The 26,582-nt window shown below is 47.3% G+C and overlaps 1 protein-coding gene across 1 annotated transcript in view; it reads left to right on the top strand.

Annotated features, from left to right (window-relative positions):
* The window catches only part of ATP8B3 (ATPase phospholipid transporting 8B3), a 70,916-nt gene that overhangs the window by 29,957 nt on the left and 14,377 nt on the right, over nucleotides 1-26,582 (top strand). The window contains exons 17-26 of the mRNA XM_084825658.1: nucleotides 374-402; nucleotides 1,771-1,782; nucleotides 4,004-4,160; nucleotides 9,185-9,373; nucleotides 10,335-10,447; nucleotides 17,344-17,508; nucleotides 19,280-19,391; nucleotides 20,221-20,296; nucleotides 21,304-21,445; nucleotides 25,800-26,070. Of these exons, the coding sequence (XP_084681784.1) occupies nucleotides 374-402; nucleotides 1,771-1,782; nucleotides 4,004-4,160; nucleotides 9,185-9,373; nucleotides 10,335-10,447; nucleotides 17,344-17,508; nucleotides 19,280-19,391; nucleotides 20,221-20,296; nucleotides 21,304-21,445; nucleotides 25,800-26,070 (1,266 nt within the window). The remainder of the gene's footprint in view (nucleotides 1-373; nucleotides 403-1,770; nucleotides 1,783-4,003; nucleotides 4,161-9,184; nucleotides 9,374-10,334; nucleotides 10,448-17,343; nucleotides 17,509-19,279; nucleotides 19,392-20,220; nucleotides 20,297-21,303; nucleotides 21,446-25,799; nucleotides 26,071-26,582) is intronic.

Below are 26,582 nucleotides of genomic sequence, written 5' to 3'. Positions count from 1 at the left end.
GTATGCATGAAAATGTGCATTTTTGTGAATGCACATTTTGGGGTATGTACGAAATATGTGCATTTTTGCAATTGCCTTTTTTTCTTCAACAAATGGCGACTGCAGAGCTCGACGAGGCCACCAGGATGAGCTGCTCGCCAAGCGTGGGAGGGGCTCGAACGCAGTCCAGGTACTGGTGAGCGGGGGCAGGGGCTGGGTGGGCACCTGGGGTGGGTTCACACATCCCCAGTGGCAGCCAGTAGTCTCCTCTGCTTCCCACACTTCAATTAATGCTATCATGAAGAAGACATCATGAGGTAATTCCTGGGGCTTTTCAGTTCAGGGAGTGCAGGTGGCCTGGGAGGCTGCAGAGCAATGGGATGATGTGCAATAGAGAGCGAAAACACAAATGGCCACCTTGCAGTGGGTAAGCTCAAAAACCAAAAGAAATGCAAAATTCTGCCTCAGAAAAGTGGAAGCCTCAACACAGTTGATGCTGTTGCCAGCAGTGCAAGAAACCCAAACCCTCAGGAAAAACAAAAGAAGCTGTGCTACAACGCTTGCCAGTAGTGAGCCCTCTCTGTGAGAAACCGCAGGAGAATTTCTCCTCCCCTAGGAGAAATCCGGTGAAATTGTCCCCGCAGTTTCTCTGCCCACAAATAGGCTGGAGAATTTTGGGAGGTCATTTGCGCACAGCTTTAGTAACTAAGCCTTAGAAGAAGCATTTCAACCTTTTAGAAGGGGGGGGGGACACCAAACGATCTGCAGTTGGAGGAAAGGGGGAGGGCCTGGGAGGTATGACCATCTGAGGATCCCCAGAGGGCTGGCCTGAAACCCCTGGAGGGCTCTCTGCACCCTGCTTTGGTTTGTCAGTGTCCTTCCCAGTCTCCCCAGTCTTAGCTAAACACTCTAAACCAGCCTTTCCCTATCTGGTGTCCTGAGATGTGTTGGACTACAACCCTCAGCAGGCTGCTCTAAACCCTCCTCCATGCTGGAGAAATGCATATTCCTGGCTGCTCCTGGCAGCGCCCATACCTCCTGACCAAACCCGATGAAGCAAAGGAACTCATACAACCGAATGTTCCTTCCTGCGTGGTACGTGGCTTGCTCATCCATGGAATGTTGGTCTCTTTTAGGAGATTAGCTTCATGCTCAAGGTTATATTTAAAACACACACACACACACACATTGTTTTATTCCGTTATTGTCCATAGTACACTGAGCTTAAAGTCAAGAAATACAATAACAGTCAACTATTCAAACAAAAAATATAAAAAGAACTGGTGTTCCCATTGTGAGCGGAGATGGTGTAATGAAGAGACTGACAACAAATCTTGGATCGAAATTGGGCCACATTTATTGAAATAACTGCAAGGGGGAGTCATAGGACAGGCCCTGCCTGTGCCAGCAGGTAGTGGGCACCTTTTGGGCAACAACATTCCCAGCCTGAGGGGTGGCATGCCTGCATCACCACCCCTCTGGTCTGCCCCTCATGGGGGAGGTAGACCTTCCCGTGTCACCCCCTCCCAGGGCCGCACAACTCCTGGGTGAGTGAGGTGAGTCGGTCTCCCAGGCAACCCTTATCCCCCCGCCGAGCCACAAAACCCATGCGGGAGGCCTCAGGCGTCACCCGTCACCGTAAGGTGCCTCTGAATGCTCACCATCCCTAAGCTTGATCTCCTTGGCCCGTCCTAACCATCGAGATAAATGCTACCGAAGCCGAAGAATAATCAGCTGAAATTACCTATCAGACCCACCCAACCCCATTAACAATGTGAAGTAGGCAAAAAGACACGCAGTCCCGTCCAATCGGACTGTGAGCACAAAATTCCTACTTGGTCCCCGAAAAGGGCAACTGGTTGGCACCCACGTTGCTTAAAGGAGGGTGGGAGGGAGCAGCGCCAAAAGAGGCTGAGGGGAGAGGGGCGCGGGAACGCCAACCAAGCCCCCTCCAGCCCCTTCTACCCCCAAATGGCGGGAAGGGCTGCCCAATGGCAGTCAAAGCCATCTTCACCCCACCCGCCCGCAATGCCCCCCCCCGACGGCCAGGTGAGCCGGACGTGGGGGTAGGGAATTTCTTATTTGAATTACATTAACAGTAGAATGTTTTTAGAGCACCCATCATTTAATTACAGCTCTCCAATTTTGAGTATGAGACAAGACCAGTGGCCCATTTTCAGTCTTCTGTAGTAATCGGGGTGTCTTAGACTATGTATGTACCACATTTTAGCTTTCTGGGTGGTCTGAGAGTACCATAACAAAGAAAACCAGTGGGATAAACACCAAGTTATGTCATCATTTTCATTTTGTTTTCGTAGGACTTCAGTGTGCCTAACTTCCAAAAACTGTGTTCTTAATGTTATTTTTCTCCCCCTTTGAAAATATTTACAGGTTCTGATAACGGCACCAAAGACAAATTGACGGTATGTCACATATATTCCTGCTGTAGATTACGAGGGCTCTTTAAGACACTGTGGCCATGAGGTGGGACAGAGAATAAGAGACCAGGTGACCCACCTGGCCTGTATAAAGGTGACAGGATGGCCTTTTCTTGCCACGGTGTTTGTGCAGTAGAAAGAATCTACCCACTCAACTCTTTACCAAGGGTTTATAAGGTTACATTTTGGGGTGGAGTGGCGTAGGTTTAAATACCAGTGACTGCACTGCAGATCTCTGCGGAAACTGTGTGACATGTCAGAGGCAGTTTGCACTGACTTCCAATCCATTTCTGGCCTGATTCAAGGTGCTGGTTTTAACCTTTAAAGCCCTAAACAGCTTGGAATCAGGTTAGCCTACAGATAATCTTTTCCCATATTTAACTGCCTTAGATAATCTTTAGAGGCCCTCCTCTGAGTGCCCCTACCAAATGTGGGCAGCTACTCAGTAGAGGGCCTTATCAGTGGTGGCACTCAGTTGCGGAATGCCCCCCCCCCCCCCGAGAAGCCTCCCTGGCACTTACATTGTGCTCTTCTTGGTGCCAGATGAAGACCCTTTTTTTCTCCCAGGCCTTTCACTCCTTCCAGTTTAAAACACACACATACTATTATGCTTGTTAGATCTTTGCACTGCTGTTAGCTTTGCTTTGGTTTTATTCTGTTGCTATTTTAATATCTGTTTTTATATTATGTTTTATTATGTTCTTATATTTTAGGGGCTTCCGCTCTTTTCTGTAAATTTCCCAGAGGGCTCTGGCTAGTGGGTGGTATAGAAATGTAATAAAACAACAGAAGAAACAACATTTGAATATCCATCAAACCTTTTTAAAGAAAGGGACCAGGTGGCAGTTAAAGGCTTACAGATTTACAATTGTTAAAATCTTTGGTCAATGAGTGGAGCCCCAGAGAGGAGTTTTCTAGCTCAGGGGCAAGACCTAGTGAAGGTCTGGTGGCTTAGAGCAGCGGTCCCCAACCTTTTTGGTGCCAGGGACTGGTCCAATTTTTCCATGGACCGGGGGCGGGTGCTTCCGCTGGCAGACTTCCGGCCACTGGGACACAAATGGCGTCTGCTATGCGGACGCCATTTGCATCCCTATTCTTTGCAGTAATCGGCTACGTAAAGATTTACATAGCCTATTACTTGTAGAACAGGGACGCCATTTGCGTCCCAGCGGCCGGAAGTCCGACAGTGGCCGGAGCCAGCCGGCAGCTCTGCGGACTCGCCGCAGAGCAGAGCCACGGGGCCAGTGAGGATTCTTGGCGGGTGGGAGGGACGGATCGCCTCCTCCCTCTGCGGACCCCCCGCGGACCCAAGGTGAGGAGGTTTCGCACACCGCTGCGGCCTGGTTGCTGACAGGCCACGGACCAGTACTGGTACGCGGCCCGGGGGTTGGGGACCCCTGGCTTAGAGGGTGGAGCTTTGTGTATGGGATGAAGTTAATTGAATTGAGGTGTAGGAATATAAAATAAATCCCCCTCCCAATTATACACACACAGAGTTCAAAATACACAATTTCTGAGAAAGAAACACCAAATGGGTAAGATATCTGACGGTTGCATCTCTAATACTTAGTTGCATTTTCTACCAGGATGCCTTTTTGAACTGGAACAAGTATCTGGACAGGAAACTAGAGTTCTACAGTCCCTTGCTCCTGGATACCATCCAACGGGACGACGACCCTGTGGTGCGGGAGTTTCTGCGCCTGCTAGCTCTCTGCCACACGGTCATGGTGGAGGAGAAAGAGAGTGAGTTTGTCTCTAACTTATGTCATCACAACTTCTCAGGAGCTGGCTGTGAATGAAGCTAGAATGTCCCGGGGGGGGGGGGGGAGGGATCAAGAGAACAGATGCTATATTTTGACAAGCATATTAAGTTCAGAGAATACCCTCTCACTCTGCCCCCAGCAAAACAAAATAATTTCAGCACTAAACGTTGAGCATTGGGTGTAGGGATAGATGAGACATTTGTTGGGTTTACACTTTTAGTTGAGAACACCAAATTTGCTCTTCCTGAGACTGAACATGGAATGGAATGCATCTTGATAATGAAATCCATACATTTCCATGGTGGGGGCAGAAATGTATCCGCCCCCCCGGTCCCAAAATGCATGCATTTCAAATGTGGGCACAAAGAATGTTTTTAGATATATATTGTCTTTGTGTATACTGTCTGTTTGTGTGTTTCTTATATTTTTAATTTAAATGAATATTGTATTTTTAATGTTTTAACCTCTGTAAAGCTCCCACAGAGCTTCGGCTATGGGGACATATAGAAATATTAAAAATAATAATTAATAATAATTTGAAAAATGCACACAAAACCAGTTTCCTCAATGGGAAAAAGTTTGCGCATTGAAGACATTCATACATTTAGAAAAAGGCACATGGAAATATGCATGAAGTTTCATGTGGGAGGAAAAAGGCTCACAATCCAATGTGGGCCTGAGTGGGTGGTGGAGACAAGATTAAGTGTGTGAGATTCAGGCCTCCTCAGTCGCGTGCTGGGAGGGACAATGCTTTTGAGCCAGGTACTGATCTGCTTTGTGCCACCGCAGTGTTTTAAAAGATGGGGTCTGGAATGCCAAGACGCACCAGCAAATAATAAGATGTTGCATTTATGTAGTGTTCAGAGAACGTGTGTTAGGCCAGTAACCCTTACAACCGCCCCAAGCCAGTATTTTGCAGAGAAGCAACTGAGGCTCCACTGTAGGAGTGAAGAATTTCAAGCCTGGGACCAAATATGGTCCTCCTGGGGTCCCAATCCAGCCCTCTGGGTTTCCCAAGGTGGCCACATCTCCTTCTCCTGGCCCCACCTCCCACCAATCGTTTGGTTGTCTACCTGCTTTTGCACAGTTTCCCCCCCGCCCGTTCTTAAAAGTTGGAATGCCTCTCCTAAGGCTTAGCCACTGGCAGGAAGGGCTCTAAGCAACAATATGCTGGTATGTCTAGTGTTTTGGCCTGTCCCTTTTGCCGCTGGCCTCACCCAGCACTGGAATGCAGCCCTTGAGAAATGGGGTTCAGTCCTTGGGCTGAAAAGGGTTGAACATCCCAGCTGTAGTGGCTGGTCTGTAAGGCTACCTTGATAAGGAGAGGTGGGCACCTACAGCTCCCTGGCCCATGGCTCATGTTTTGTGTCAAAATGCCTCCCCAGCCCCTGCATGCAAGTAGTGCACAAGGCCAGTGTGTTACACTCAGCTTCTTAATTTCTTAGCAGCTGGAGGGAGCTGCTGGAATGTACACGAACTCACGTGGGATGGGAGATGATTGAGGTCCTTTATGCAAGAGCTTAGCTTCGGGGGGCAAGGGTGTCTTGTCTTCCATTTAATCCTCCAGCAGATATATTTTTAAACTCTGTGGGCTTCACATTCAGCAGTAATCTGGGCAGAGCCATTTGAACTGCCATCACCTAGAAGGAGGGGAACAGACAATGCCCATCACGAAAGTTCAGGTGGTGACATGGGGGCTGGAACAGCTACGCTGTGTCCCTGGAACCTCCTCCAAAAGTACATTTATTTGCCCCACACACAGTTCTCTGTCGCTTTGATTGCTGTATGACACGTGACTTTCTAATGGTGTCTTCAAGTGCATGAGTTGGTCTTTTCAGAACGCTGTCCATTCTGAATATTAGGAATAGTGATGGACTGTTTTCATTTTATTAATTGGGAATTATTTTTAGGCTGCCTTTCAGGGCAGAACACCCCCAAGGTGGTGCACAAGATAAAAGGGGGTGTGATCATCTGGGGAACCCTGGAGGATAGGATTGGGACTCCAGGAAGGGCAGATTTCACCCCCAGGCCTGGGGTTCTGCACCCCTGTTGCAGGGGAAGAGCAGTAATAGATGGGGAATCTATTATCCTCGGAAGCTTGGCTGCCATGACCGGTCTTCTCATTGACAAGGAACCTCAAGAACTTAGGAAGCTGCCTGAAACCAGCTTCAGTCTGTTTGTCCATTTTAGCCCAGTCTTGTCTACTCTGAATGTTATTCTATTTTAATATTTAAAAGATCTGAACTGGAAGAATAGAATCCACTCTCCTTTTTATCGTCTTGTTTTGCTTTTGTCATGGTAGAGGATCCTATAATTCTCAATTACACAGGGTATTCAACCCCCCTCTAAGTTTTAGAAGTTGGGTCATGCAGTTTGGTAATAAATCCCTACACAGGAGTAATCAAAGGCTTGACAAGGGGCATTCAGAATAATGAGGATTCGACAACCTCTTGGTGAAACCCATCTCTCTGAAGAAATTGTGGCTTCTTGGATGTTGTTTTAGCTTCTCTGATGTCATGAGTCATTCTGTTATATTTACTTGTCCAGGTCAACACCCTTACTTGCTGGATGGAGCCCAGAAAGGCTTGATACTGGATATGGAGGCATTAAAAACCTTTTTTTGAAATTGAAATGAATGGAAGGAATGTTTATCCTTCCCCTTTCATACTAATCCCATTGAGTGTGCCATTAAGCTATGACAAAGTAATGCAGGGTGTCTCCCCAACTTGAAAATGATCTTGAATCTAGTATGACATCCCACAGATTATGTTGGCGGAGACACCATTTTGTGTTGGATAAAGAAGTACAGATTTCCTTGACGAAATGCCTACTGTGCCTTGGTAAAAACAAATCAGTTGGTGATCATGTCATTGACTGCACTGCTTTTCTAACATGAGGCACAAAGTTCAGCAGAAACACTGAAAGCAGAGTCTTCTGTTCTTCCAAACTCCAAAGGCAACTGAATGTTTAAGTGTGAAGTACGTCTGCCGTAGCTTTGTCAGTGGCAAGCTGTGGGCGTTGGAAACAAAACCAGTTGCTTGAAAGCGCAACTGTTGTGAGCTGTTGGCTTGTCAGTGTCTAAAGCCAAGGGAGGCAGCTTCTTGGTAAGCCATGGGAAGTAATATGAGTGCACAGCCCATGAGTTGTGGGCTGCATGCACCCACCAGAGACCTGTTCTGTGGGCCCCATGCCCCCCCCCTCAACTGGGAACTCTGCTTCTGCACTGCTGATGATGGCACGAAGCAATGTTGGATGAGGGCGAGGTTGAAGCCTTCCCCCCACCACTGCGTGCCTGCGCATGGATGCCTCCTGGATCCTCTGCCCATGCGGGATGTGGCCCTCAGGTCCAAAAAGGTTGTGCACCCCTGTGTACAGAGTGCATTTTGGTCCGTCACTGCCTAGCTCAGCGTTCCAAATATCCACCTTTCTGGGCTGCTTGTAGTGAGTAAGACCCAGCTGGAAGGCTGGAATCCAAAGTCAATAAAGAAACAGCGGCACCCATTGAATTCCCAGCACGTTTCGACACTTGGTCTTTATCAAGGGAAAAACTCTTGGAGATTCTTTTGGAAGATTCCCTCTCCCTTGCTTCTTCCAAAGAAGACTGGAAAGTATTAAAGCTTGGAAGGTTGAATACTTTTTCAGTCTTCTTTGGAAGAAGCAAGAGAGAGGGAATCCTCCAAAAGAATCTCCAAGAGTTTTTCCCTTCAGTGTGGTGGCCCCCTTCCTGTGGAAATCCCTGCCTTTGGAGGTCAGTCAGGCACCACCTCTGAAGATGCTGTTATTGCGAGAGGCCTTCCTTGAGTGACCAGCTGCAGTTTATCAAAATTCAGTTTTATCAGAACTCTGTTTCTTTTAAAAAATATTTATTATTTTAACATGGTGTTTTTATTCTGTTATCCTGTCTGCTGTTCACGGCTTGGAGATCTTTGGATGTGGAGCGGTATACAAATACTGTAGATAAATAAATAAATTTAAGATTGCAAGCTCCTTAGGGTAGGTCCTCTTGTCATAACTCTGCAACCTGTGTTGCAGGCGGATGGTGCCCTAAGTGTCAAAGAATTAGGTTTTTTTTCCTAGAGATGTTTTTGTACTTCTGCAAACCTCAGGGCCTCCCTCCTACCACACACGCCTCTCTAAGCCTGCTGTTTCCACCCTGTTTTCTGCAAGGCTAATGTCGCCCTGGGCACATAAACAAAGGCACTCTGAGCCTGAACATTGGAAATAAAGGGAACTATTCTTATTCCCAACACAGGGTAATATAATACTATACAGTAATATTATAATATAATAATAATAATAATAATAATAATAATAATAATAATAATAATAATAATTGGGCACCTTAAACCACAGGTTTAAATTGATTTAGACTATGGTTCTGGGTATTCTTTAAGAGAAAATCTTCAGCACACTCAGAAAACTACAGTCTTCAAAATTATTGGGGTAGAGTTGAAGCTATGACAGTTAAACTAGTATAAAACCAAACTAAGTGTGCGGTATAGATTGCCTACCACAGCTGGTCTGATGCCTCTGTGAAGCTCATGCAGTCGGGGCATGAAGATTTCCCAAAATTCCCGATGTCCTCCTATTTTTACTTATTTCTTTCTTTTATTACATTTGTACTCTGCGTTTCCTCCAAGCAGCATACAAGGTTTACTTACTTACACACACACACACACACACACTCGCACATTTTATCCTCTCAAGAACCATGTGATATAAGTTTGATTATTTAAAACAGTTTTATACCACACTTTTATTCAACTTTTCCGGGGGGTTTACAAGAGGACATAAAACACAATCAAACAGTGATAATCAATAAAACAGCAGCTGACAACAATTAACAGGCAGCACTTAAAACGATCACACCAGAAATAAAAATACATCCAAGATTTTGAAAGCTCTCATGCAAATTTGGAAAGCTGGGCACTCAGCATAAAAGTTCTGTTCAGGCCCAAACATCTGGGGCAGTCCTAATTACTCCCAAATATTTCTCTCTCCTAGATCAGCTGGTTTATCAGGCAGCTTCCCCAGATGAAGAAGCCCTGGTCACTGCAGCTAGGAACCTAGGGTACGTCTTTCTCTCCCGGACCCAGGACACGATCACTATCAGTGAGCTGGGTGTGGAGAGGACCTACAAAGTGTTGGCATTGCTGGACTTTAACAGTGTGCGCAAACGGATGTCCATCCTGGGTGAGTGTTTCTGGACTCTTTTGGAAGTGTGGGCCGGTGTGTGTGTGTTGAGCTGCAAAATGGTTTTCCTCACAGACATTTGTGTCAATGTTTCACATTCAATCTACAGTGTTAATTTTTGAAATTTTCGGGATTCAGATTTTTATTTTGAGAGTAGGGGTGGGAGGAATCTCCACTCAACACCCTTGGTGACAAACATTATTGCATTAAAGCTAGGGTAAAGGAACTTGCGTTTTGCAACTTCTGTTTTCTCTTAATGCCTTTTGTATCTCTTAGCTCTATTGTGTGAATACCTGTAGTTGTGATTCGCTTGCTTTAATTTACCAGTAAACTGTTGTGGTTAAACCCTGTGTCTGGAGTGTCAATCACCCCACATCTACAGCCTAAACCCCATATTACTGGTAAGGGGAAGTTGGAAAGAAGGAAGGTGGGACTCTTAAGGAGGCAAGAGATCCTTAAGGAGTTGCTCAGGGGGTCCAGGTCATAAGGGGAACCCTGACAGCTTCCCACTGAGGCATCTGGTTAGCAGCTCAGTGAACAGAATACTGGACTAGACTTGTCTGTTCCTAGCATGGCTGTTCTTATGTTCTTATCAACACCTGGCACCCTTGGGCAGCCAACAGGGTCTTCCCCGGGAGCCTCGTTTAATTTTATCTTTTTAAATTTTAGCTTTATTCTTCTGGCTTGGCACTTGGAGCCGTGCGGGTGGCTGGGTCCCGCAGGGCTCACTGATGGGCCTGTTGGAGACCCCTTTGCTCAGGGGCCCTCAGTCCCGGAGCCATCAGCCTCAGCAGCCTGCTAGGGCCAGAGGAGTGAGATGCTCGGTTTTTATGACGGGCACAGAGGAGGGGCGGACGACTCAGTCCACTCGCTCGCCTGCATGCGACTCCTGGTCGCCTAGGGTGACCAGGCTAGTGCTTCAGTACAAGGCTGCTTCAAGGTGCTTGTCTCTTCCCCTCAGTGCGAGACCACGAAGGCCATATCAAACTTTACACGAAAGGGGCAGACGCCGTGATCCTGGAGAGACTTAACAGTGACCGGGCTACTGAGGGCTGCACCGTCAAGGCGCTGGATGTAAGTCTTGAACTGAGGTTAGGAAATGAGCCAGAGGTGGGGCAGGCTTCAGAAAGAGAGAGAGAGAGAGATTCCTCAGTAGGCTCGACTTGAGTTTCTGTGTGGCCAAGAGAGGAGGCAGGTGAATTGCTGTTAAACTGGAGGCAAACATGACATTTCCCCTGAAACGTTGCCTAAACCGCAAGGTGAAGCAAACATCAGAGATTCTGCCTCCAGCACAACGTCTGTGGAATCTTGTGGGAATCCAAAAGACCAAGGATAAGACAAGCACGTTTTCCCCAAGAGCCAGCATGATCCAGTGGTTACAGTGTTGGATTTAAACCTGGGAGACTCAGGTCCAAAACCCTGGTCTGCCACAAAATGGACTTGATGTCCTCAGCCCCATCACTCTCCATCTCTTCCTCTTAACCTAACCTACCCCACAGTGTTGTTGTGAGATTAATGGTGATGGGGGAGGGGGCGTATCCATCACACTGAGCTCTTTGGAGGAGGGGCCGGATAAAATGCAGACACAGTGCATCCCTACAATGCCACCAACAGCTTTAAACTTTAAAGCAGAGGTTCAGTTCAAACAAGAAAAGGCAGCCGTCCACCCCTGGCTTTCTGCATGAGTCATAAGCCTTACGGGAATGGTGCCAGAGAGACTATGGGCTTCTTCACACGGAGCTTTTATCCTGTGATTGAGATTGGTTACTCACAGAATAGTACGGTTGGAAGGGGCCTACAAGGCCATCGAGTACTCACAGACGTTTGCGGGTCCTTTAGATGATGTTGTCAACCTCCAGGGCATCTCCCGCACTAAATGACCTTTATTCCATTTTTTTAAAGATCGGAGATAATGAGCTATCGAATTAAAGTGCCTGAGTTCTGCTTGAGTTCCCTCACAAAAAGAGGAAAAACTGCAATAAGTGGAGCTAGACCACAGTGCCATCTTTGTTGTTGTTGTTCAGTCGTTCAGTCGTGTCCGACTCTTCGTGACCCCATGGACCATAGCACACCAGGCCTTCCTGTCCTGCGCTCTCTCCCGGAGCGTGCTCAAGTTCATATTCATTGCATCCGTGATGCTATCTAGCCATCTCATCCTCTGCCGTCCCCTTCTCCTTTTGCCTTCAGTCTTTCCCAGCATCAGGGTCTTTTCCAGAGAGTTTTCTCTTCGCATTAGGTGGCCAAAATATTGGAGCTTCAGCTTCATTATCTGTCCTTCCAATGAGCACTCAGGGTTGATTTCCTTTAGGATGGACTGATTTGACCTCCTTGCAGTCCAGGGCACTCGTAAGAGTCTTCTCCAGCACCACAGTTCGAAAGCATCAATTCTTCGGCGCTCAGCCTTCCTTATAGTCCAGCTCTCACAGCCATACTGGGAAAACCATAGCTTTGATTAGACGGACCTTTGTCGGCAAGGTGATGTCTCTGCTTCTTACTATGCTGTTTAGGTTGGCCATAGCTTTCCTCCCAAGGAGCAAGCGTCTTTTAATTTCAGGGCTACAGTCACCGTCTGCGGTGATCTTGGAGCCCAAGAAAGTAAAATCTGTCACTGCTTCCATTTCTTCCCCTTCTATATGCCAGGAAGTGATGGGGCCAGATGCCATGATCTTAGTTTTTTTAATGTTGAGTTTCAAACCAGCTTTTGCACTCTCCTCTTTCACCCTCAACAAGAGGCTCTTTAGATCCTCTTCGCTTTCTGCCATTAGGGTGGTATCGTCTGCATATCGGAGGTTGTTGATAATTCTCCCAGCAATCTTAATTCCGACCTCTGATTCATCCAACCCGGCATTTCTCATGATGCACTCTGCATATAAGTTAAATAAGCAGGGTGACAATATGCAGCCTTGTCGTACTCCTTTCCCAATTTTGAACCAATCGGTTGTTCCATGTCTGGTTCTGACTGTTGCTTCTTGACCCTTGTACAGGTTTCTCAGGAGACAGGTAAGGTGGTCTGGTACTCCCATCACTTTCAGAATTTGCCACAGTTTGTTGTGATCCACACAATCAAAGGCTTTAGCGTAGTCAATGAAGCAGAAATAGACGTTTTTCTGGAATTCTCTTGCTTTCTCCATGATGCAGCGAATGTTGGCGATTTGATCTCTAGTTCCTCTGCCTCTTCGAAACCCAGCTTGTACTTCCGGTAGTTCTCGGTTCGCATACTGCTGAAGCCTAGCTTGTAGGATTTTGAGCATCACCTTGCTGGCATGTGAAATGAGCGCAATTGTGCGGTAGTTTGAACACTCTTTGGCGTTGCCCTTCTTTGGAATTGGAATGTAAACTGACCTTTTCCAGTCTTGTGGCCACTGTTGAGTGTTCCAGATTTGTTGGCATGTTGAATGCAGCACTTTAACAGCATCATCTTTTAGGATTTTAAATAGCTCGGCTGGAATACTGTCATCTCCGCTAGCTTTGTTGTTACTAATGCTTCCTAAGGCCCACTTGACTTCACTCTGTAGGATGTCCGGCTCAAGTTCAGTGACCGCACTGTCATGGCTATCAGGGACATTCAGATCTTTCCTGTATAGTTCTTCTGTGTATTCTTGCCACCTCTTCTTAATCTCATCTGCTTCTGTTAGGTCCCTGCCTTCTTTGTCCTTTATCATGCCCGTCTTTGCACAAAACATTCCCTTGAGATCTCCAATTTTCTTGAAGAGATCTCTAGTCTTTCCCATTCTGTTGTTTTCCTCGATTTCTTTGCATTGTTCATTTAAGAAGGCCTTCTTGTCTCTCCTTGCTATTCTCTGGAACTCTGCATTCAGTTGGGTATATCTTCCCCTTTCTCCCTTGCTTTTCGCTTCCCTTCTTTCGTGAGCTACTTGTAAAGCCTCATCAGACAGCCACTTGGCTTTCTTGCATTTCTTTTTCTTTGGGATGGATTTCGTTGCTGCCTCCTGAACAATGTTACGGACCTCCGTCCATAGTTCCTCAGGCACTCTGTCTATCAGGTCTAATCCCTGAAATCTATTCCTCACCTCCACTGTATATTCATCAGGGATATGATTTAGGTCATACCTGAACGGTTTAGTGGTTTTCCCGACGTTCTTCAATTTAAGCCGAAATTTTGCAAGAAGCAGCTCATGATCTGAGCCACAGTCAGCTCCAGGTCTTGTTTTTACTGACTGTATGGAGCTTCTCCATCTTTGGCTGCAAAGGACATAATCAATCTGATTTCGATATTGACCATCTGGTGATGTCCATGTGTAGAGTCGCCTCTTGTGCTGTTGGAAAAGAGTGTTTGCTATGATCAGCATGTTCTCTTGGCAAAACTCTATTAGCTTTTGTCCTGCTTCATTTTGTACACCAAGGCCATGCCTGCCTGTTATCCCGGTGATTTCTTGACTTCCTACTTTAGCATTCCAATCCCCTATGATGAAGAGGACATCTTTTTTTGGTGTTAGTTCTAGAAGGTGTTGTAGGTCTTCATAGAACCGATCAACCTCAGCTTCTTCGGCCTCAGTGGTTGGCGCATAGACTTGAATTACTGTGATGTTGAATGGTTTGCCTTGGATTCGTACTGAGATCATTCTATCATTTTTAAGATTGTACCCCAGTACTGCTTTTCCCACCCTTTTGTTGACTATGAGTGCTACTCCATTTCTTCTAAGGGATTCTTGCCCACAATAGTAGATATGATAGTCACCTGAATTAAATTCGCCCATGCCTGTCCATTTTAGTTCGCTGATTCCCAAGATGTCGATGTTCAATCTTGCCATCTCATGTTTAACCACCTCCAGCTTACCTTGATTCATTGATCTGACATTCCAGGTTCCTAAACAATATTGTTCTTTACAGCATCGGATTTTCTTTTCACCACCAGACACATCCACAGCTGAGTGTCCTTTCGGCTTTGGCCCAGCCGCTTCACTCTTTCTGGCGCTACTTGGAAATACCCTCTGCTCTTCCCCAGTAGCATATTGGACACCTTCCGACCTGAGGGGCTCATCTTCCGGCGTCATCTCGTTTAGCCTTGTGATACATTCCATGGGGTTTTCTTGGCAAGAATACTGGAGTGGGTTGCCATTTCCTTCTCCAGTGGACCACATTTTGTCAGAACTCTCTGCCATGACCTGTCCGTCTTGGGTGGCCCTTCACGGCATAGCTTATGGCTTCACTGAGTTACGCAAGCCCCTTCACCACAACAAGGCAGTGATCCATGAAGGGGCAGTGCCATCTAGTGGCTGTATAATGAAGATGCCATAGGGTTCTTCCCCCCACCCCCCACCCCAAATGAGCCTTCCTTCTGCTCTCTGTGTGAGTCACCGAGCATTTCTACACCAGCCTAAAATCCTGCATTTAAAACAGGGATTTCTGCTTCCATTTTAAATGCAGGATCACAACAGACTCCCTTGACATGTGCTTCCTTCCTCCCCCATTCCTCCTCCTTTCCCCCCTTATCTGAGACTTCCACATGTTTCATTATACAGCCTGGCTGTATAATGAAACATGTGGAAGTCTCAGATAAGGGGGGAAAGGAGGAGGAATGGGGGAGGAAGGAAGCACATGTCAAGGGAGTCTGTTGTGATCCTGCATTTAAAATGGAAGCAGAAATCCCTGTTTTAAATGCAGGATTTTAGGCTGGTGTAGAAATGCTAGGTGACTCACACAGAGAGCAGAAGGAAGGCTCATTTGGGGTGGGGGGTGGGGGGAAGAACCCTATGGCATCTTTGCTTTGGAAAGAATGGAACAATCCAATCTTGCCCAGTGCAGATATGAGTAGGGATGTACGAAAGTGACTTACCTGTTCGCGGATGTGATTCGCGGTGGGGGGGAGGTGCTCCGCCCTTCCCCCTGGAATCCTCGATGGGGGGGAGGCAATCCGGTCCTCCCCCCTGGAATCCTGCCCGGCCGGCTCTGCTCCATGGTGGCTTCGCGGAGCAGCCAGCCAGGGCCAGACGGGCTGCTGCGGACGCAAATGGCGGCCACCGTAGCGGCCACCATTTGCATCCAGCCAAGCAGCAGTGATAGGCTACATAAGTATTTACGTAGCCTATCACGGCTAACCCCCTCCCAAAACCCAGCATATGCAAATGGCGGCGGCTACGGCGGCCGCCATTTGCGTTCCCTATTTTTGCCGTTCTAGCCTACATAAATATTTATGTAGGCTATTACGGCAAAAAAAGGGGGAACGCAAATAGCGCCCACTATGCTATTTGCGTTCCCCTTTTTTCACCATAATAGCCTACATAAATATTTACGTAGGCTAGAACGGCGAAAAATAGGGAACGCAAATGGTGGCGGCTACATTTGCATACGCTGGTTTTTTGGGGGGGTGTTAGCTGTGATAGGCTACGTAAATACTTACGTAGCCTATCACAGCTGCAAGGGCGCCAATGGCGGCCGCAGCAGCCCAGCTGCGGCCGGCCAGGAGACCAGCTGCCACTGCTGGAGCTGCCGCCGCTGGAACTGCTGTCACCGCCGCCGCATCCACTGCATCCACCCCAGGTAAGTTCCATCCTGGGGGGATTCCGCGGGGGGGCAGGAGGCCGTTTCGCCACGGATTCCAGGGGAATCCTCACTGGAATCCATGGCAGAATTCTCTGCCATCCCTAAATATGAGGGCAAAGTAGGGATGTCAGAGAATTCCACGATGGATCTCGGTGAGGCCGAATGCCAGTGCATTCGGCCCCCCGAAATCCACCGCGGAATGGCCTGCCACCCCCCCGCCCCCCACGGATCCCCCCCCGGGACGAGAGTTACCTGGGGCGGATGTTTCGGACGGCGGCGGCTTCAGTGGCGGCTTCGGCGGTGGCGGCAGTGGCGGCTGGTCTTCCGAACAGCTGCTGCCGCCATTTACAGTCTGTGTTTTTTTCTTTCTTTTTTCCCCCATAGACATGATAGGTTATGTAAAGACTTATGTAGCCTATCACGTCTGGGTAAAAAAAAAAAAAACGCATACGCAAATGGCGGTGGCTACGGCTGCCACCATTTGCATTCCTTATTTTTCGCCGTCTTAGTCTACATAAATATTTACGTAGACTAAGATGAAGATAAGAAAGAGGAACGCAAATAGCGCTCAGTACGCTATTTGCGTTCCCCTTTCTTCTCTTTGTCTTAGTCTACGTAAATATTTACACAGACTAAGACAGCGAAAAATAAGGAATGCAAATGGCGGCAGCCGTAGCCACCACCATTTGCGTATGCTTTTTTTTTTTTTTTACCCAGAGCCCTCCGCAGCCAGAAATCCGGCTGCGGACAGCCCTGGCCTGGGCCTGGCCGGCTGCTCCGCGGAGCCGCCGCGGAGCACAGCCGGCTGTCCAGGATTCCAGGGGGGAGGACCAGATCGCCTCCCCCCCCCGTCGAGGATTCTGGGGGGAGGGACGGAACGCCTCCCCCCCCCCATGAACAGAATCGCAAAAAGGTAAGTGACTTTCGTACATCCCTAGGGCAAAGTTTCCCACTCACAATGGGGGCCAATTGGAAGGAAGGAAGGAAGGAAGGAAGGAAGGAAGGAAGGAAGGAAGGAAGGTGAAATCATGGAGAGACACAACAGACAGGGTCCTCAGTGTGGGTGGGTGCCTTGGACTCAGGGGAACCTTAATTAAATTAGCATAGATTATTATTAATTATTATTAATTAATTACTCGGCACACATTAGCTAACATTAATTAATAAATTAGCATGAATTGTTATTATAGATAGTTATTTAAATAACATCAATTATTTCCATCATCCTTCTCCAACCTGGTGCACTCCAGATGTGTTAGACTATAACTCCCATAAACCCCAACACACCAGGTTGGGGAAGGCTGATTTTTATTACTTCTTAATAATAACTTATTTGTTGTGGCATCCTAGTGAAGGGAATGACTGCTCCAGGAATGACTGCTCTGTCCACTGCCCCACACTGCCCCCTCCTGTAAATTTGTTGCAATGTCCTCCCCATGGCAGCCCAGTCTTGTCTTCCCTTCCAGAGCTTTGCTGCAGAGACCCTGAGGACTTTGTGCCTGGCTACCAAAGAGTTAGATGAACAGGAATATGCCCTTTGGAGCAAGAAACACCATGCCGCCAGCGTCTTATTGCAGAATCGTGCCCAAGAACTTGACAGGGTGTATGAGGAGATTGAGAAGGATCTCAGGGTAAGAGTTGCTTTCGGCTGGGGCTCATAGCCGAGTCTACGAGTGTTCAGAAGACCTGCGCTGCCTTTCCCACCTTCAGTTTCTGGGAACTGAAAAGAAATCAACCCTGTTTTTCAAAATTGAAATCTACGCATGAGCCAGTGCAATATAGTGGCTGAGAGGAAGAGCCAAGAAGTCCCTGATTAGATTCTCATCTCAGCCACTTACTCCTTGGGGGAATGCCCTTTCTCCCAGCCCTGAAGACAGTCAGGAGGAAGATCTGGAATAGCGCTGTGCCAAAAATTTCTCCCACGTTACTTTCAACCCTTCTTATTCAATTTGACAGAAATGAAATTGCTTTCGAAAAGAAAATTAAAGTAGAAGAAATTTCGGAGAAATCCTCATGGGTTGCATTCAGGGTCCTTGTGCTTCCTTTACTTAGGAGGTGGCTGAGATGTGTGTACGAGCATCCCATCTTTCATTGCACAATCATCTCTCTGCACTTGCATTAGAGATTACATGTATCCACAATCCCCCCTCAGAAATTTAACATTTGGAAAGTCCTGGGGAAAGTGCTGAACCCCGAAGAATGACAACTAGAGCTGAGCCAAAATTTCTCAGACATTTCTCTCAGAAAAATCCTGAGATTTTTCTTTTTCTTACCCCCTCCCCCCCATGGCCATACAAAAACCCCAAACCCCTTAGGAAGCTGTGCTATGACCCTTGCCAGTGGTGAGCCCTGCCTGTGAGAAATTGTTGGAGAATTTCTCCCCCACCCCACAGGAGAAATTCGGTGAAATTCTCCTCCCGGTTTTTCTGCCCACAAATAGAGTGGAGAATTTTAAGAGGTCATTTGTGCACAGCTCTAATCTAGAACTCTTTGAACTGAACATCTTGGAGAAGTAGTCTGCTTCAAGGGAACTGCAGGCAGATCAGGAAGATTCCGGCCCCTTGGGAGAGACAGCATCTGAATCATTCCCTCGAGACAAGGAGGGCCCCCTCTATGATTTGGGGGCAGAAATCAAGCCACTGCCTAGCCAGAGGGCGTACAGGCACCTAAAGGTGCTGGGTTGGCCAGCCACCAGGCAAAGAAGTGGCCACCAAAGTAAAAAGACTCATGAATAAAGGGTTATTTACTCACGAGTAAGACCTTTCCTCCAGTGGCTCTGATGACTTGCAGTTGTGACTCTGAATGCTGAGGCTTAAAAGCCTCCAGATCCAGGCAGAGAGCTGCTGGGATGATGCCTGTTCCCCACTTCCCAGACTTCCACTCCCTGGCTAGCTGTTTGGGCTGCCTTTGGACTTGGCTTCCAGTTCTGACCCTTGCTGGTTTCTAGCTTCTCTGCACTAGCACTGCCTGAAGCAGGACACACCCCACCCCCTTGCAGGCTTTGCACTTTGCATATCATTATCCTTTAAGACTCCTCGGACTGTGGGCTTATTCTGAAGTAAGTGTATCTAAGCCTTAATTCCCAGAGCGGTGGCCGTGTTGGTCTGGTGCAAGAAAAACAATGGAAGAGTCTTGTGGCACCTTAAGGACTAATGTATTTCAATGCAGTCTTCAAAGTTCATTTAACATTATTGTTATTGTTGTTGTTATTATTTACATTTCTGTACCGCCCCAAAGCCAAAGCTCCCTGGGCAGTTTACAAAGGTTACAGACTTCACAAGCAAAAAGGTCTTCAGAATCTTTCAAAACTTGCATTCTAGATACATGTTTTTCCCTGGCAAATTTTACATACATAACTGCATTTCACCTTTAAGACCCTTTTGTCCGGTTTTGCTCTTTCAGCTCCTGGGTGCCACAGCCATAGAGGACAAGTTGCAAGATGGGGTCCCCGAGACCATTCACCTGCTCAAAAGGGGGGACATCAAAGTGTGGGTGTTGACTGGAGACAAACAAGGTATGGAGGGGATGGTTCAAGGTAGGGCTGGGTGGGGAGTAGACCTCTGGATGTTTTGCACTTCAGCTCGCTGCATTGGCCCCGGTCCGATGGCAGGGGTTTGAAGTTCAGAACATCTGGAGACTTACCTTCTGCCCACCCCTGGTTTAGGATGACTAAGGTCTGGTTCTGACATTACATGAAAGGTGTAGTCTCCACTCCCTTGTTGCTCCAACCCAATGCTGCTCTGGTAGAGATGAACATGATGCATTGGGTCCTGTTCTGAAAAAGATTGGCAGGCATCAAAATAGTTTCATTCTGGTTCAGCAAAACTAGTCCAGACAGAGTGGATTGTGGAAGCTAGAAGTTGGAAACTGGAAGATGATTTCATTCCGGTGCAGAAAACGCTTCCAGAACGTAATGCAGAAGCCGGGAAGCAGAACGTGTATTCATTCCACTCTAGCAAAACTCCTCAAGAGTGGAATGCAGAAGTTGGAAAGCAGAAACTGGAAAGTGGGAGATAGTTTCATTCTGATCCAGAAAAAGAACCCTGGAGGGGATTGCAGAATACATTACTTCATTCTTGACTTGGTCAGATAGGGCCGCCTATATTGTGACCTGTCTGCATGCTCATTTTTTTCTGAATGTACTTACTGGCAAAAATAATTATTTTTTAAAATAGGTCAACCCATAGATATGCATTTCAAAAAGTATTTGTGTTGTGACTTCCTTTAAAAAAACAACAGTCAGTGCAAAGGTAGAAGCAAAAAGACCAGGGAATAAGACCAGCATTGTTTCCACGCCCCACCTCGCTTCAGTGTCTAATTTCTGGTCTCCACTGTGTTTGCAGAGACTGCAGTCAATATTGGCTTTGCATGTCAACTCCTTTCAGACGATATGACCATCCTGGAGGAGAGCGAGATCAGGTATGGAGGGGTGTGAGGGGTGTGTTTGGGCGGGGTTGGGGGTGGAGTTTGAGCTTGCTTAGACACTGGAATACTGGAGGGATAGATTCAGACCTCGTCAGAGTAAACCCATTGAACTTAATGGGACTTAAGGAACATAGAGGTTGGATCCAGACTTAGGGCTTCTCTATTTATTATTTTATTTCATTTATTTCATTTCTATACCGCCCAATAGCCGAAGCTCTCTGGGTGGTTCACAAAAATGCCTTCAACACAGGGCTTTTATCCTGCTATTGAGATTAGTTACTCACGGACGTTTGCGGGTCCTTTACATGAAGTCGTCAACTTCCAGGGCGTCTCCCTAAATGCTAAACAGCCAGTGCTAAATGGCCTTTATCCCATTTTTTAAAAGACTGGAGATAATGAGCTCTCAAATTATAGCACATTGAGTTCCCTCGTGAAAAGAGGAAATCCCGCAATGAGAGAAACTAGACCACAGCACCACCTAGTGGCTGTATAATGAAACATATAGGACACACAGTTAAGGGGGAAAAGTAGGGGGAAGAATGTGTAAAGGGAGCCTGTTGTGATCCTGCATTTAACACAGAAGCAGAAAGCCCCAGTAAAGTTGCGGGATTTTAGCCTGGTGTAGAAATGCTCTACGTCATACTTAAAGAGTAGACCCATTGAAATCAGTGGAACAAGTTAGTTAACTTCTGCATGCCAAGTATGTTCTCCACCACTGAGCTCAGGTCCCTCTCTCTGAGAACACCTAGGCCCTGTGTGAGGATCTCTTCCCAGTTTCTCTTGCAGAATCTTTGCCAGCATCCTTTCCCTGACCCTCCCCACTCAGCAGTTAGAGTGTTAGTGAATATTCTTCGATGCCACAGCAGCTGGAGGGAAGGGGAGTATTACAGCCTGGAAAATGATAAACCAGTCTTTCTGGCCCTTTGTATCCATAAACTGACTTGTGGTTCTGTGGCTAAAGTAACCTGCTTTCTTCTTGCTCCACCCGCCTTGTTTTGCAGTGAGATCCTTGAACTTTCCTGGTACAGAAACAGCAGCTTAGCCAGCAGCGGAGAAACCCTTTGTAACGGAGGCTCTTTCCTCCCATTCCAGGCATCTTCAAAGCATGGCAAGACAGCATTGGTGGTCACTGGGGACTTCCTAGTAAGATTGTTTTTCCCTCTGCCCCCCTTTCTTCCCTCCTTTCTAGCATGCAGAACTTCATTTGTGAAATGTACCATATTTTCCCACACACACACCCAAACCTGGAAGCTTGGCTGCCTTTCAGATCAGGCACGCCGGACCTTGGCCAAGGCGACTCATCATCATATCCATCAGGGTGACCAGGTTTGAATGACACAGGGTGGTTTGTCCTGCGTTATTTAACCTACGATAAGCTGTGGTGTCAATTAGGGATGCATGGTCTGTGTAAAATCCGCTCCGTCTGTGTTTCGCAGATTGTCAGGTACCTTTTGTTCCATCGTCTGCTCACAAACGGATGTGATTTTTTTTTTCATCATGTGGAAAAATATGCAAATAATTATGTAAGTATTTACTTAATGTTTACATAATTTGTCTTAGTATGCAACATTTAACATATTGTCCCCCATTCCATTTAACATTTCCTCAGCAGAAACTTGGGTATTTTTCTACGAATTTATATGCGTAAATTTTGGGAAAGTAAAAAAAATCATCTGAAAGCCCACAGACTCCACATGGCCTGAGGGGGTTGCCCTGCAGCGGATTCCGCAGTTTGGGTTCTTAGAAATCTGAGCTCATTTTAGTCTGTCTCGAATTTCTCCAGCATCCCTAGTGTCAATAGACATGTAGACATGGTAGACGTTGTTTACTTGGACTTCCAAAAGGCTTTTGACAAAATCTGTCACCAAAGACTCCTGAGCAAACATAGTCATGGAATAAGAGGAGACGTCCTCTTATGGATCAGTAGCTGATTAAAGAACTAGGGATGTTAGAGAATTCCGCCACAGATCCCAGGGTGGGTGAATTCCAGTGAATTTGGCCCCCCGGAATCTGTGGTGGAACACAGCCCCCCGCCCCACCACCCCGCGAAAGCCCTGCGAAACGGAGCCTACCTGGCTGCTGCTGCAGCTGCAAATGGTGGCCGCCATATCAGCCACCATTTGCGTCCCTACGCCGGCCCATGATAGGCTACGTATATATTTACATAGCCTATCACGGCTAAAGCAGGGACGCAAATGGCATCCCCTACGCAGGACGCCATTTGTGTCCGCACCAGCCTGGCAGCGGCTGGAGGCCCCACTGCGGGTTGGCCCGGCCGGCAGCTCCACAGCCTAGCCACGGAGCGGACCCGGCTGGGCAGGATTTCAGGAGGGAGGGACGGATCACCTCCCCCCCTCGTCGAGGATTCCGGGGGGAGGAATGGATCGCCTCCCCCCTCCTGCAGAACCCGGCACAGCCAGGTAAGCAGGGTTTCGTACACCCCTATAAAGAACAGAAAGCAGAGAGTAGGAATAAATGGTAAATTCTCCCAATGGAGGGAAGTAAATAGTGGGGTCCCACAGGGATCTGTATTAGGACCAATGCTTTTCAACCTGTTCATAAATGATCTGGAATAAGGGGTGAGCAGTGAAGTGGCCCAGTTTGCCGATGAGATGACACCAATTTATTTAGGGTGGTTAAAACAAAAAGGGATTATGAGGAGCTCATAGAATCATAGAAGAGTAGGGTTGGAAGGGGCCTACAAGGCCATCGAGTCCAACCCCCTGCTCAGTGCAGGAATCCCAGTCAGAGTCATCCCTGACAGATGGCTGTCCAGCCTCGTCTTGAATGCCTCCTGTGTGGGAGGGCCCGGCCCACTTCCTCCCTAGTTAATTGGTTCCATTGTCCAAATGGAACAATTTGGATCCAAAAGTTCTCTCCAAACTGGGAGAATGGGCATCCAGATGGCAAATGTGGTTCAATGCAAGCAAGTGTGAGGGTAGCATATTCAAAATGGCGGCCACACGTGCCACGGTGGGCTGTCTTGTCATGCAAACAGCCCCAGTGCGTCCTTCCCGTTAACAAACCTTGAGTACTTTTTAATCTACTTCTGTTCTCACACAAGGTGGAGCAAATGTGATGGTTGCCTTTTGGACATCCTGCTTGAAATGGCCTCCCTTGAAGTTAACATTCCAAAATTTGCCAGTAGATCAGTGCAGAACTTGTCTCGGCCTCAATTTAGGGATGGTTAGAAGTGTGTGTATGTTTTGTGAAAAACTTCCTTCCCTGCTCCTTGATGCTGCTACAGATATTGTGTGAAAATGTTTGCCCATTCAGAATGAGTGGAGATAGTATTGCCCTTGTTCAGATTTGGCTTTAGAGTGACAACACATAGCTAAACCTCCCCTCCCTTCCTGCTGAGAAGGGATTGCTGGGGATTGGGCAGGTTAAAGCTTCTTCCATCCCCTAGTGTTCCCCTCTGAGATCGCATGGGGATGGAGGGGGGAGGCTAAAGATTCTCTTACACTCCTCTCCGTGATTGTTGTTAGGAAAATAGTGATCTTTGCATCTCCAAGGCCACAGGGATGGGGAAATTAAAGCCTGTCCCATCCCCCAGCAAACTAACTGGGATCACTGCTTTCCCGTTGCCATAAATGCAGGGAAACAGTGAACTCTGTGATTGCTAAGGGGGAGGGGAGACTAGAGCTTCTTCCTCCTCCCGCTCAATCCAACTTGGGATTGCTGTCAGGGCACTGTTAATAGCAGCTCTGGCATGTCAGTCTTTTCCCAGTAGCCCAGCTAATCAGCAGGGAAAAGCGTGTAGGGGTCCCTGGGACTTGGTGGGCTGCACAGGGAGAGGCGGAGGGCTGCATGAGGTCCATAGGTTGCCCACCGCTGAACTGTAGCCAGGTCTGATTGATGGCATGACATCCGTGTGATCCCTGATTGGTTGGGACCACCTCAGGAGGAAACCCTTGCTTGTTTTTTAAATGGCACTGAAGCTGTCGACTGGGGAAAGTAGGAGCTGTGAGTAAGCACCTGTAAAATCTGAAGGGGGGGCAGGAAACATCCACACCAACCCCTGTTTTCGTCCACCTCAAAACTTTTGTGGACAAAAATCTGGTGCAGACACTGGTTTTCATGCCCTACCCATGGGGAAAGAAAGCAGAGTATGGTCAGGTATGAATAGTGACATAGTTTAGTGGTGGTATGGGAATACTACGATGAGTAGTAAGTTCCCCCAATTTGTATTGGGCTATTCTCATGAGCTGAGGCCGATGCTTAGAGAGGTGGTGGGTCAGGCTGATGTGGGAGTCCTGCCCATTCTAAGCACATGCAAGCATGTGCTCAGTACCTTCTCCGTCAGTGCTCAGAGTAGCCTTCCTGGGCTACATAAAAATACCTCTGCTCACGCCCACAAAGTGTGAGTCCCAATATATTTAAGTCTTCAATATGGTGCCCATCGGTGCCAATGTGTCCCATGGCCACCTCTCTTGCACCCGCCAGGGTCTCTAACTGGGAGGCTGGCATGCTGCAAACCAAAGGGCAGCCCTCCAGCACCATCTTTCTTTGTATCCCAAGGACAGGCTTTGTTTTCGGAGCTCAGCTTCCACCTCTCCCTTGTACTTAGGTTCTTGGGCAAGATATTTTCTGTTTGTCTTGCCAGTTGGGAATCTGGGAAATGAGTGTTCTGTGACCAGCTGTGCTGGTCATGGCAGCCATTTTATGAATGGACAAGCTGCCCCCATGAAGCCATTTTGTGAGAGCACCCACAGCACTCTCTCAAAATTCCAAGTGTGCCCATTGACCCAGAAAAGTTGGGCACCCTGTGCCACAGGAGTCTTTTGTGTGTTTTATTTACCCCCAGTTTGGGGAAATCCAAATTTTGAATTTCAAACATTTAAAGATCTGGCAATGCAGATGTTGCAGGTGTTAAGACTTCTCCTTGGGAAAATGCCCTGGTCACTCTGTTAGCTCTCCTCTCTTGTTAAAACACCAGAGTTATCAATAATGTGCCACCCTGGAAATATATTACTGTGATGGGTGGCTATTGATTGTTAACGATTGTATCAGTTTTAACTATTTTACGCAGTTGAATAAATACTATTTAACTAACTCCCCTGGCTTTTAGAAAGGGAATGAAGATGCATGTTTTTAATTTAGCCTTTTAAATTATGTAGCTGTTTTAATGCTTTACTGTTTTTAATGTTCTTGGGTTTTTTTTTATCATGTTGAGGTTTTATTGTTTTAAATTTTTGTACACTGCCTTGATGGCTTTTAAAAACAAAACAAAACAAATAAGGCGGTATATAAATGTTAATGATAAATAAATAGTGTGTGGAATGGTGATGTTCCACACACACCAATGTCCCCCAGCTGGAACCCTGAGCAGGAGAACTCCACGCGGCCACATTTTGTTGCAGCGCCCACTCTTTGTTAAGGAATCCTTGAAATCCTTCCCAAAGGCTAAGCTGGGACAGAGATTTAGCTGGGACTGGTACCACAAATTCAGGACTGTTCCTAAAAAATAGATGGTATGTTTGTGCTTCCTTTACAGGACCAAATCTTTCACACGGAGGGAGAGAAGAAGGCAAAGGGGAAGGGAGGCCTCTGGAACTGCTTCGGCTGCTGCAGTGCGGACGCTGACAAAGACCACAGGACTTTGGTGGAAAAGGCATTTGTGGAGTTGGCCACTGCCTGTCAAGCAGTGATCTGTTGCCGGGTGACTCCCAAGCAGAAAGCCCTCATCGTCCAGATGGTGAAGAGACACAAAAACACCATTTCCTTGGCCATTGGGGACGGTGCCAACGATGTCAACATGATTAAAAGTGAGGCTTCCAAAGGGGGCAACTTAAGATTTTAAAATGATTTGGTCAGTTGGATCTAGTTGGGGCCTCATAGATTTTGGGCTGGTTATGGGATGGAGCCTGCTGAGTTTTGCTCGCTCATGGGGAGAATCTGACAGGCTGGGCCATGATGGGGGCAGATCTTGCCAAATGAGAGCAGGAGGTCCAGATGTTTAAGCCCCTGCATTCGTTCCTATGGGGGAAAGTAAAAACACTGCATTGGCAGGGTAGGAAGCCAGAATGGAGTGGATGGGTGGAGAGCACTTGGCAGGTTTTGGTAGTGCTGGACTGAATTTGTGTGGGATTTAATTTTTGCCACAGAAGTGCCTTTGGGGGGGGCTGAAACCTCCCACTTTTCATGCATGTTTTGTGGCTGTTTGCAGCCATAGTTTCCCCAATCTCCAGTTGCTTGGATGCCATTTTGTTTTGAAATGATTCTCCACTGGGTTGATCCCAGCCACTCAGGGTTCTCTTAGGGAACACGATGATATCAC

This window comes from Heloderma suspectum, chromosome Z (genome assembly GCF_057233095.1).
Source record: "Heloderma suspectum isolate Gila_16-S chromosome Z, 16-S_ref, whole genome shotgun sequence".
Taxonomy (NCBI): Eukaryota; Metazoa; Chordata; class Lepidosauria; order Squamata; family Helodermatidae; genus Heloderma; species Heloderma suspectum.
Note: the sequence above shows the minus strand (reverse complement) of the source record. Positions and strands in the feature narration are given on the sequence as shown.